This window comes from Labrus mixtus, chromosome 4, assembly GCF_963584025.1.
Source record: "Labrus mixtus chromosome 4, fLabMix1.1, whole genome shotgun sequence".
Taxonomy (NCBI): domain Eukaryota; kingdom Metazoa; phylum Chordata; class Actinopteri; order Labriformes; family Labridae; genus Labrus; species Labrus mixtus.
Genome location: NC_083615.1, coordinates 21,248,990 through 21,262,151, shown reverse-complemented (window position 1 = coordinate 21,262,151; position 13,162 = coordinate 21,248,990). Strand labels below are relative to the sequence as shown.

Genomic DNA, 13,162 nt, shown 5'->3' with positions numbered 1-13,162 from the left:
GCCTGGCTGAAAGCTGGAAACATTATATTTAATCTTTTTCAAGTATTATTTTACCAAATGTCTACCAGAGGAAAAGAGGTACAAACTCAGAATTCTCTGTCTGTCTCAGTTTCCCTCGCCTTGCTTTTCTGAAATTATCCCACTTAATAGTAAGAAATCGAAAAAATACTATGCCATGTAGAGCTCTTCAAGATGCTTCAACATCTTCAGGTCTGGCAAATTTTTCGGCAACCCTGAGCAAAGTGAGGAAAGTGTTTGACATAAAGATGGATGGTTGCATGAGGACAGGAAGAGGAAATGCATTAGGTTATATATTAAAAGTCTATGATGTTTATTCTAAACTGAGAAAAGAGAGCCACATGAAGAAACTAAAACTTCATAGAGAACAAGTTAGAGGACAGAGACATGACAGCCACACTCTGGATGATGCATTACTCTTTCGGATATGTAGTACAAACAGAGCATGTATTGAGGACCACAGGGGGGGAAAGACAGAAGAATACTCCTTCCTATATTATTCCTTTCACAAAACATAGTTATAAGCCTATTTTACTCTCTTTTAGCTTGAATGTGATCAACTGTAGGAGTGACTTTATATCTTTTACAAGTTTTAATTGGAATGACCCCATGGAAACTCACTGTTCATAGAGAATATTCTTTTCATATTCCTGTTTCAATCTACCATCAAATCTGCAACCACAGTTACATGCATTCTTAATGTTAAAGAAAGCCAACGCCTCCATTTTTCATGAGATGATGGCACTGTCTTATATTCCATTGTAAAACGAGGGGTAAATTAACAAGTGGCAGTGGACAGTCATCAACTAGCCTTGAGATGTTTTTGAGATCGACAAAAAATTGATAATATGAATTATAAATGGTAACTAACCACTAGGCCAACTGGTGCTCCCAATACAAGTACTTAAAAACAATAAACTGAGCAAGTTCTTCAAATATTAGAACAAAGTTGTGGAGAAACAGAACTTCCCTTTGAAAAATATGCACATTGCTTGAATAAGAATCAAACTGCTATGTTACAGCTGCTTACATGTCCTCACATTCCCTCCAGTGACCTCTTTAACAGTGACTCAAAAACATGCTTGTTTTGTGACGCTCTCCTTTAGTCAAATTAATGTGCATTGTTTAAGCTCAAATCATGTCTGATAGAATGAAGAACAAACCTCAACATGTATCTCTGTGGTGAATGAATCATGGTGTTATAGCATGGGGGGAGGGGGGACTTTCATTTAGACAAATGGAAGCTGATAGGCAATAATGGGATGGCTGTTTTGGCTTGCTGTCTGCGCGGAGCTCTAAATGAAAAAAATCTTAAAAGCCACAATAAAGCATTAGCCTGATTAACTTGAATTAAATAGCAAACATGCAGCTCACTTTGAAGTACAGTAAATACACCTCAGAGCAAAGATCCTACGTTTCCCTTTGAATATTTGAGGTACTAATTCAATTGCTCTTAATGGAATGAGTGTTTTGTTAGAATGGGTGGCCAAGAGAAGAAATTAAGTTGTCCAATTTTTTTAAATGCAGATGGTACATTAACTTCTCTTAAAATCTTGCACAAGATGTGACTCAGTGAAAAATTGTGGGGCTGTGTTGGATTGCTGAGCTATGCGAAACATACTTTTTTTGTGTAGTACAAAGGTTTTAAAACGTTTTACAATGGCAACCGCTATCTACTCAGCTACATTTTCCAAGAACAATGCTCCTCTGCAGGTACCTTTAGAGGGGGAAATAAAAGGGCTACCTTGTCTATAGTAAATGGGAAGAACAGACAGTAGACTGTGGAAGAAGAGGCCTGCACATTTGCTCAAATGGGATGACAGGACGTCCTGAATATCAATCCATGTTGGACTACCCTACAGTCAAGCACGGACTAAACATGTGATGCTTGCACTTTAAGCACTTTTGCACATTTTCTTCATCTTTCACTACAACCCAGCTGCAATATATCAAAATATTTAAAGTCCTTATTTTGTTCTCACTTGATGCATTTAAACATGCGGCTGTGGTGCAGTGGTAGAGTTGGCCATCTCTTAACCGGAAGGTTGGTGGTTCGATTCTCAGCACCTGTAGCCACATGTCTGATGTCATCTTTGTGCAAGACACTTCACCCCAAGTTGCTCTCACTGCTTTGTCGGCGACGTATAAATGGGATTCGTTTATACTGATGGCCACTTTACATAGCAGCCTCTGCCATCAGTGTCAAATGGATGTGACCTGCGGTGTAAAAGTTTGGAGTAGAAAAGCTTAAGCCCATTTAACATTTACCCTTTATATCACACACACATAAACAGTGAGCAGAAATAAGAGTAGTATGAAGCCTCTCATCTAACTCTCAGCAGGAACGCAAATTACTGTAATAACGTATCAGTTCTTTTAGATATAATACAGTATGCTAGCTTAAATTAAATCCATAAACCCCACAGTAAAAATTACATAAGATCCAATGTTTGTTTGTATTACATGATTTTTATTTCTCCGATGCTATTTATTTCTCACTTTGAGTTTATCTCACCACAGGGATCATTAAAGTTTAATCTAATCATCTCATCTTTCCTTCCCCCCCCCCCCCCCCCTCTCTCTCTCTCTCCGACACTGTCCTCATTCTTTCCCTTTCTGTTGCTCCTCCTCTTCTCGTCTCTCTATCTGCATGATGCGTTCTCTATTAATATTTCAGGGCCTTATCTATGCTTCAATAGCTGTGTGTGCACCCTGAAACTGACAAGTGGCCTAAAGGGATTGTTATGAGTGCGTGTGTGTGTGTGTGTCTATGTATCCATGCATACAAGAAAGAAAGGACTCTCAATGTTTTTGTGTCGACGCTCTCTGCGAAGGATGAAATTTAAATTATACAAAAGCTCATTGCAAATCTGCATAAGAAACCTTTAACAATTCTCGCTGATATGTGTTGAAAGTGTTGTACCCCCTGTGCTCTTTAGCACTAAAAAAAGGGAAATGTAATGAACTACATTTCTTTAAAATTGAAACAGCAAATGAGTCAAGATGCAGGATATGACATGCCTTCCTCTCATTACGCGGCATTGAAACACAACAGAGCGGAACTGGAGTGAGCCGTGAGAGACGATTTCACACTAGAAGCAAACCAAAAGCCTAATTATGAAACCTCCGAGGCTGCTGTAGCTAATTATCTAAACTTTACCATCAGAGGAAGAGAGAGCAGAGATTTCACCTCACATTAGTCGCTTGAGATTTCAAACCGAGCAGCCAAATTGTCGTGATGACAGCCAGCCAGCAGAAGGCTGCAGGATGACTGATGAGCTGTGGTTGACCACATTCTTAATTTTCAGTCATTTCAATTTAAACTTAGCACATCTGTTATCTTTACGAAGATGATTTAGACTCTTGTATTTAGCAGACTGGCATTTAATTAACTCTTTCAGATTGTGTTACTTCACTTAAGCTGGCCACACACTAGATGATTTTCACATCTTAACCAATTTTAAAAATGTGGAAGACCATCGACATAAGGAAAGTTTCAACTGATTTTTATATAATCCTCAAATGCACACACCGGATGACTCATCCAGACTAGGAGACCACAAACCTGCCGTTTGTAGTAATGATTTCCCAGACACGAGATCTCCCAGAAACTCACTTGGTCAAAAGCGTTTTTCAGAAGAAAATCAAGAAAGACTATTGACATCTTCAGCTGGCTCTCCCGTTGTGTGTTTTGCAGCGAAACACAGACAATGAGGAAAACAATATGGATGAAATTCTGGCTGAGAAGATTAGCACTCACTCAGGTCTCTGATCAATTTGATCAATCATCTTTGAGTCTCTGATTACTGAGCAATATAATGACTTACTTCCTTGCAAAGTTCTGTTGATTTCTTTGAGAGATTGTTTGTAGTTTTTCACAACACATCTGTCAAATGGACTGTGAATCTTTGTTCTGGTTAGACAACAGCATTTGGATGCAAATACAAATCTTAAAGTGAAAAGAGACAACTGTTAGGAGCTTTGGCCTGTTGTGTTGCTCGAACATTGGGCAGTGTTTTTGAGGTTTTGCAATAATAGACAAGTTGAAATCTATTTGGCGTGAATAGAGGAGCAATTTGTGCACATAATTTGAGTTGACCTTAATAATGAATGGAGGTCCTTTTGGTTGTATAAGGTCAGGGTTGATTCAGGGAAACTCCCATTGATTCTTTTCTATCCAATCTAGATTGGAGTGTGTCCTTGTTTGGAAACCTAATCTTCTGTAAAGCATTCAAACTGTACACACACACACACACATACACACACACACACACATACACACACACACACACACACACACACACACACACACACACGCGACTCTTCAACCATGCACTTAGTAGTTTGAAATAATTATAAGAGGGGATAAATGTTGGGACTGAAAAGCTTTAATTACGGAGCCAGAGCTGGCTCTCTCTTTAGGGAAACATTTTTAATTAATAATCTATCTCTGCCTCTCCATCTCTCTCACTCGTTGTCTCTCCCTCTCTCTGTCTCTCTCGCTCTCCCTCCCACCCTCTCTCCCTCTTTCTTTCTAGTGCATCACTCCTTGACAATTCAGTCAATTCAGACTTGTGTTGCTGACCTAATGTTGCTCTCCAGGTAAATACATCTACGGGTAAATAATGAGAATGTGATTGTGCCCCCATACACTAAGACTGCTTTCACATAAAATAACAGAATTAAAATAGTTTATTATTGACACAAAAAAATAGAAGAGGATGGCTTAAATAACATAATCTGACATCATGATTAAAACATCAGTTAATTATTTTTGATATTCCATTAAATGTGCTCGATGCCTTCACCTACAGTGACTACATTCTCAACACTGAGACACTTAAATATTTGCACATTCATGCATGTTCATGTGTATGTGCTTCTTCCATATTTCAGCACTAAGCACATCTACTGAGCGCACCATTGAACACAATGGATGCCATGAAAGCATCATCGTCCTTGCTTGGTACTCAAAAAAATGAAGGAGTCCGTTTCAAGAACTTTTTTTTTTTTTTTTTTTTTAGAAAAGACCAATTTCCCAAGTGAGTAAGTGTTACATACACACCCAGCTTGAAACCAGGATGATGCTGAATGAACCATGATGTCAGGTGATTGAAGCTTTGACCAAGAGTAACCCAAACTGAATTAATGACAAATTAAAAAGTCAAGAGACTCTCATCTTAAAGTAATGTAAAATCAAAACATACTCAGATCAACCGTATGGTCAGACAAAAAATATCTGCTGTGATTGATTATGCAAATTCTGTTGATAATATACAATATTTGAATAACTACAGATTAAGTGTGTGGTTATATGAAAAGGTTGAAGTGATGGTATGGTTAGATTATTGAACTAAAACATGTGTTTTCAGGTCAGTGAAAGATCGTGTTTTGCAGAATGTGAACATTGAAATGCATGACTGTGATGGGAGACCAACTATAGTATCCTGTAAGGAGTCAGATCTCCTTCACGCCCAATCACCCTGACCTCCACATCCTTAGCTGTTAGCCTCAGGACACACACTCACTTCTTTCTGCACTGGCACTAAATGTTTGAGTTGGATGTTAATCTTGATATTCAGAATCAACCAACAGGGGCGTAATTCCTCCAGACACGAGACTGCTTGGCCTGACGTTTTATTAGTAGGCCTCATGGTTAATCCCTTAGGCTACATCATTTCTTATTACCCACATAAAAGGTTTGACAGTTTCCAAATACATGCTTTGCTTATGTTGGATTCAGTTAGGGGGATATTTAACAACACCATGACAAGTCCATGCATTCTTTGTGACACAGTTTTTGATAGATTAAGGAGTGCCAATTAAGTCCATCAGTTGTCTTTATATAGACTAACTATTATTTTAATCAATTATTTGATGAATTAGTCTGTTTTTATTCACAAGAGCTTTGAAAATGTGCTGTACTTGGAGCTGTGTACGATCAAGACTTTACTTCTGTTTAAGGAAAATAGACACACGTGTCATTTAAATCTGTGAATCAACATTGACATGATTTATTAACGTCACTGTGAAATTTTGGACACGTGCAAAGCCCTGCAAAGTAATGGGAGCAAAATAATGTTCCCTTGGACTCCCACAACCAGAACAACCTCTAGGTAATATACTTTGAGTAGGAATTATCTTTTCAGGTTTTTTGTTCTGTACGTGTACCACGTTAAAACATTTGACTTTGGATGACTAAGCTTTTTTCCTTTGAGACAGGCTGTTTCGAGTGATTGAAGTAAATAGTCAAATGGAATTGTTTGCATGAATACTTATGGATCTAATCGCTGAATAGACAAAGAAAAGTTCACCTATATAAACCTAATCAACATCGAATCATTGGAAGATGGTGTAAAAGCACCATCCATGATTATGTCTCACAAAAAAATTCTAAGGCATGGCACGGATGAGTTGAAAGCAAATTTAAAGTCAAAATGTTCAGGATCATCACTTTAACATTGACTTTTGACTCAGCTTGGTAGTTTGTGTTGGATATTAAAGAACAAACATGGGGCCTCTGTAAGCTGTGAGCAGAAAAACAGCATGAACATCAGGTACATCAAATGAACTGATTCTAATGAGATGCATCCCAGCTGGCGGCAAGGTGAGCCAGAGTCTCTATTAGCAATGAGGCAGAGTGACCAGAGGATCACGGAGGGGAAGTGAGGGTTTATAACAAGATGCTGCCTTGGAGGACCGCCAAGACGTCTGCAGGATGGCGAGAGACGAGGAGAGAAAAGCAGGAACATCAAAGCCTGCAGCTGCCAAGCCAATGGTGAGCGGTGTTTCATTGATGAGAACAACAACACGCAGTTACAACAGAGCATGAAGAAGCAGAAAATAAACAGTGTGGTTCTTAAAGCTCCTTCACTGATGGTGAAGAGCAAGGCACGCAAACTGGCTCTTCAAAGTGTCACACATTTCCATTTGAACTGCGGCTGTTTGATTCATTTGCTTAGGCACTTGAGGCTGAAAATCACTTTACCATGAAGACATTTACACATTAGGGTCGGCTTGTGTGGGCATAAGGCTTATAAAATAATGTGCAATATGAATGTATGTAATTACAGACCTTATGAATCTCCAGCCAATCATTACAGTGACTTACTGTATCTAATTTATTTCACATATATTTTATTAAAATGTTGGATGTTTATTTTACAGGTGGTCAAAGAGGACAGGACATTCAGGCCAAGAACTTACCTTTCACGCATTCTCCTCACAGGTATCACGACTCTAAATACTCAATTCAGTTTAGATTCGGGGGACAAGAAATGGGCTTTATTTAGGTAAAACTTATAAATAGGGGCCAGATAGCCAAGTGGTTATATCGTGCACCCTATTTACAGAGGCCTCGAATCAGGTTAGAATCTGACCCTCTGCATTTTTTAGCATATCATTCCCAACTCCCTAATCCAAGATTAAGTACTCTTCTCACTGTCACATCCTCGCAATAAAGGCATAAAGCCCAACAAATGCTATAAAAAAACCTACTTTTGAACAAAATCAAGGCTTACAGCAGCAATTAACCTCAGCACTGCATTCAATACCATGATGGCAATCGCTGTAGGAGTTAACACCCCAGCTATCATGTTGGCTGTCTGATGATGTTCGAGTCGTATCCCCAACTAGTCTAGAGTCTTTTCTGTGGTACACTCCAGAAACGAACAAGTGAATCATCAAAAACACGTATAAGCTATATACAGCTCAAGCTACATATCACATCACACAATTTCAATAAAACAGCAAGGAGCTTTAACAAAAGTGTAAATTAACTCTCATCAACTGTGTTTGAACCCCAGACCAGAACCAGAGGTACTGGGTCTGAAAACCAACATCTCCCACATTATATGACCACTATGTCATGATTTTCAAAGCAAAGGCTCTGACTCAGTTCCAGGGGTAACGTGTGGAGTTTTGAAAAGTAGGTAATCAGTCCACAAGCATGCTGCTTTGGCAGTCCAATCTAGAAAAGCCAAGATGTATGGGTAATCAGAATAGCATTGGCACCTGGGAGCCCTGAAAATACTACAGTCGTTATTCATGTTTTTTTTCCTGTAGTGTAAAGGACAAGCTGAAGAATAGAAGAATAAGAATACAAGATTAGGGGCAGAAATCTCTGTCAGATCGGACTGAGAGTCTAGCATACCATGTTCTGGTAGTAAAGATATTCCTTTTATTTAACATTGCTTGTTTTTCTTCTCTTTGAGATGAGAGTGAAAGCAGCTTGCATTGAGACATGTTCCTGCCAGCTGGCTGATAGCCAGCTTGTCGTGGGGACCTGGAAAGACCTCCTATCCAAGAGGGCTGTGAAACAGGGATGTGAGGTCAGCTTGTACGCTGGAGTGACAGTTCACAGGCAGCAGCACTAACAGGATGGGACAGCCAGCATGCAAGCTGTGATGGAGTGTGTCTTTATTAGGTCTGCTATATGGAAGGGCATGTACGGACACAAACAAATAGATGCTCACACACAGCATCAGGTAGCATAAAGCGGTGCTCCGACAGCAGGAACTGGCTCAGATCCAGGCTCACATCCTGACAGCCACAGGACGTGTCTGATTAATGAACACACAGGCTGTCAACACTCATCACAGAGGCAAGCACACATACAGGAATTACTCACAAACACACAAGCACATAGACAAATACACACAAACTTCCAACTTCATCACTGATTCAGTGCACGTTGAGTTTATAAGCTCCAATCCACACTCTACTGTTTCCTCGCCAAGGAGAACTCTGTGTTTTCTCATTACACAGAAAAGAAGTGTGGTTTCAAAGGGGCATGAATCAAACTTAAGCAAGACAAAGTACACTGGCAGCGACTGGAAAAATCCTATTACTCTGAATTCAGCCCATGTGTTAAATGCAGCCATGTCACGAACCAATCCAGCTCCAATGCATTAAACATAAAGTAACCTCAACTAGTTTGAAAGCATGAGCACTGGTGGTTTAAGGGATACCATAAGCACCCCTGTTGTCTCTCTTTCTCACATGTAAGGACATTTTTGGGCTGTCCTGGACAGGAGGAGCTCCGTTTTCTTCATTTGAACATTTTGGAACCAGTACCTGATAAAAATGGCCAACAACAAGTCATTCTTCAACACCAAGGACGAGGGGACACACTTCTTGATTTGGATCAGCATCTTTCCCAGATGGCAGATTCGCGTAAACTGTTTCTTAATCTCGAGAAACTTTCCCAGAAAGAGCTGAAGTTACATTTAAATATTGTCACCATGTCTGATTAATGGAGTTAGGGCATGATTCTAAGAGAGCTGAGATTGAACAAATTCCTTTCATTTGGTTATGAGAATGAATATTTTAAACACAAATGGGAAGCATTTCTCAAAAAATGTTCCCTAGATTTGATCCTATTTCTTATTGAGGAAGCCAGAAGGTGTATTTTAAATGCATTTAGCCCAATGAAATACCATTTATACTATACGTGTTCAAACGATTCTGAGTGCCAGCATCTCGATCACCAATGTTTTGGGGTTTTAGTTATTTTGATGCATAAAGTCTACATTACTTTTTATAACAACATGACAACTGTCATCCCTCTGAAATTGGCAAGTGGAATCCATTACCTAGAAGATGTCTGATGACTCTTCCATATTTCTTGTTAGAGAATGAAAAACATGTAAGAAGTCCTTAAATGACTGATGATGCTGGAGCAGCTGGCTCTTTGCTTTGGTCCAGGTTGAATGCCACATCCTTTCAACATATTACACATCCCCAATAATGTTTAAAGATATAATTCATTCTAATATGGAGAGCATTTTGCCATGATGATATCCCAATTAAACATTTGGGCAGTGATAGAGAATGATAGATGAAATGTATTAAAATGCAATCATAATGTTGATCATTTGTTTAAGTCCTTTTATGAGAATAGGAGCCAAACTTAGTTCTTGAAAATACGAGTCTTGGCTGCTTGGGTTGTTAATTAGTCAGACAAAACAAATAAATTTGTACACATCACTTTGGGCTTTTGTGATGGGAATTTAATTTGAATATTTCCAGACATTTTGTCAGCTAAATCATTACTAAGCTGGTTTAAAAAAAATATCAGGAGATCAGTGAATAATGAAAAGTATAATTTGTTGTGGTTCTAAGCCAGCCAGAGATCTTTTTTCCAATTTGGAAAAGCTTCTTAAAGTGGAACCTCTTGAACGTTTTTTCTGTCTCTGTGTGCCAGCTCTTTAATTGAGCAACCTATATAGGTGTACACCGCCTCTCCTCAAACGTCAACCCCTTCCAACTATATAAACTGACACAGTCCTTAAAATATGATTACATTTGTATAAAATCATCCAGTAAACATAACTTTCAACATTTAAACAGAATCTTTAAGATGCTAATGATCCTATATTCAACAATATTTTGTTCATCATCATTGTGTTTTCTTAGAACAACCATGGCGTTATGCCACTTACTAACTAACATGCTGAAAACACGTGACCGCATCTATCTTTTTTCAGTGGGTGATGTGGAGAGGTTGTGTGTTCTATAATTACTATGGTGTGTGCGCTCATGAATGATGTGTTACGTCTGAATTGATGTGGGTGTATGTGAAGTGATTTACCAAGTACTGTCTACAATCTGCTGATTCCCCATCAATCTAACACGTATCAAATGAGCAGCAAACATTTACTGATTGGCATTTTGTATTTGAATACATGGAATAGGTAATGAAATACAGTAGAAAAATACTGGTGCACAGGTTTTGTGGTTTACAAAGACAACATTTTGCAATGTAATTCCTTGGCCATTCAATCGAGATTCATGGTTATTAATATAGAAAGCTGGCAAGTAATTTTAACTCTGACTCTCTGTCCCTCTTTCACACTCCTTCTTTCACACTCACACTCTCTTTCACAAATGTATAATAAGTTAATTTAGTATAACTACAGTCAATGGGCAGATTCAATTACCACTTTGTCAATGTGATGGATAGGAACATCAGAGATGATAAGATTAGAATTCAGCTGAAATGGCTCCAATCGGCAAGGAGCAGAAAAACACATTTCTGTCTAAGGAAAAGTTTCAAATTAGGCCCCCTAGTGCAGTTCTATTCACTATTGACTCCGTTGGAAATTGAATGAAATGAGGGAAGGGGGAAACATCTTTTCCTTGTTACCTCAGCATCATGTCTAGAACGACTAGACTTCATATATGCTTTAATGAAAACAGTAAATGCTCCAAGGCTAGGTTTATGGAAGGATGTAGAATGACTTACACTTTTAATAAAGTCTACATTTCATGTCATTTTTTTCAAGAGATCTGTCCTCCTCCTGAAAGTGGTAAATGGATTCAATAATAACTCTGGTAGTAATTGATGTCATATAATGAGTTTGCTTGCGTCTTAATGCCAATCAGGTGGTGCAACTGTAGCTTCTCTTAGCGTTCCATAAAACATACTTGGTAAACAAAAATATTAGCCCTCTAAATCTCCCTAATTATCCAATCTATCTGGTTTATCCTACTCATCACTCCTCCACAACATTTTTAAGAAGAGATCTAGGCTAGCTGGTAGCTTGTTTCATTCTTGTATTTCAGCTAAGCTAAGCTCTCTTGTGAAGAAGGCATGCAAAATATCCCCAGAATCCCCAATCCATGAGCCACAACTTAAACTTACATGGTGCATTATTACAGTAAAGTAGAAGAGAAGGTAGAGAGGGTGAATTACTGACCTTGGCAAACAACACCCCCTTTGCTGCGAGTGCGTCCTCTCCCCTTCCGTTGGGGTAGCACTCGTACCGTGCATCGATGATAGGATAGCGGCTAGCCAGAATCAGCCCACTGTTCAGGAATTTGAACCTTGAGCAACAGCCTTTCCATCCGTACCGGCCAACATCACTCAGTACGTAGGGAAAGTAGCGATGCAACTGTCGTCGCAGTCTAGTTACTGATCCGTGGTCAAACACTTCCTGTAGAGCCAGGAAATCCAAATTGGCAGGGAAAAAGGCAGAGATTTCATGGTCGAACGTCTCATCTCCATGTCGGCGTTTGCGTCCAGGACGCTTTAAGACTGACGTGCGAGGAACATGAGAGAGTGTATTGTTGGAGGATATCCCTATGCCGCCGTCTCCTGCATGGTAGCGGGCGAGGGATTCCCTGGAAGCAGTCATGCTGCCTGTGTCTCCCATTGCCTGCTCACCTGTCCGATGGTTTCCTGTTTCAGTCTCCTCTTCCTGGGGGTCTGGTTCTGGGGCACTGATGCTGATTTTAACCCCTGAGGTGTGAAGTGGGCAATCTGGGGATGGTTTTGGCTGAACTGCTTCCCCATGCATGGGACAGTCATGATGGCTTTGGGCATTCTGAGCCCCATTGGAATGCAAGGGGCAGTCATGAGCCTCCCCTGTGGTGTGGACTGGACAGTCTGAGGCACCATTACTCTCTGCAGTATGAAGGGGGCAGTCTTTTGTGGTGTCTGCCCCGTCTGAATGAAGGGGGCAGTCAGATGAGCCATGGTCTCCTGCAGAAGAGGAGTGAACGGGGCAATCGATGGCACCTGGGGGATGAATTGGGCACTCTGTGAGGGGTTCAGTTTCTGTGTCTGCTGGGCCATTGGTGGTGTGGGTGTGGTCTGGACGCTGGTCCAGAGAGGAGGTACGACGGAAACCTGTAGCAAGGCTACTAAAGGATACCGCACTAATGAATGAAACAGATAGAAAGAATATGTTTTTTTAATGATGTAATCACCACAATGAATGCTTAAATTGGTGCTAATACATATGCAGAAGAAGCAATGAAATCAGCTCTCCTCACCTGATAGAAGTGTTGGTAGGTGAGTCAATGTAGATTTTAATCTGAGGCCGACTGGCACCATTGCGGATCCTCTTCCCTACCTCCCGGGCTCTCCTGTGGGTGTCTGACAGGTTGTTGAATCTGGCCAGGGAGTCAGGCAGCAGGCATACGTTGGCACTGCAGAAACAGAAGCTTCTTCCCTGTGGCCTCCATTCTCCAATTCCAACACCACCTGGTCCAGCTTGGCCCTCCTCAGCCTGGTGTTTGTCTGGTCTGCAAAAGGTAAGCAATAAAATGCAATATCAAGTCAAACAGAAGAGTCAAGAAAAATGTTTTCAGAGCCAAGCTAGCTGTTTCCCCTTGCTTCCAAACAAGCCACAATAAGCTA

General features: G+C 40.1%; 1 protein-coding gene across 1 annotated transcript in view; it reads right to left on the bottom strand.

Moving 5' to 3' along the window:
* smpd3 (sphingomyelin phosphodiesterase 3) overlaps window positions 1–13,162 on the bottom strand; it is a 67,463-nt gene that overhangs the window by 18,915 nt on the left and 35,386 nt on the right. Inside the window, exons 3-4 of the mRNA XM_061036315.1 lie at window positions 12,796–13,047; window positions 11,718–12,678 (exon numbers count right to left, since the gene is read on the bottom strand). Of these exons, the coding sequence (XP_060892298.1) occupies window positions 11,718–12,678; window positions 12,796–13,047 (1,213 nt within the window). The remainder of the gene's footprint in view (window positions 1–11,717; window positions 12,679–12,795; window positions 13,048–13,162) is intronic.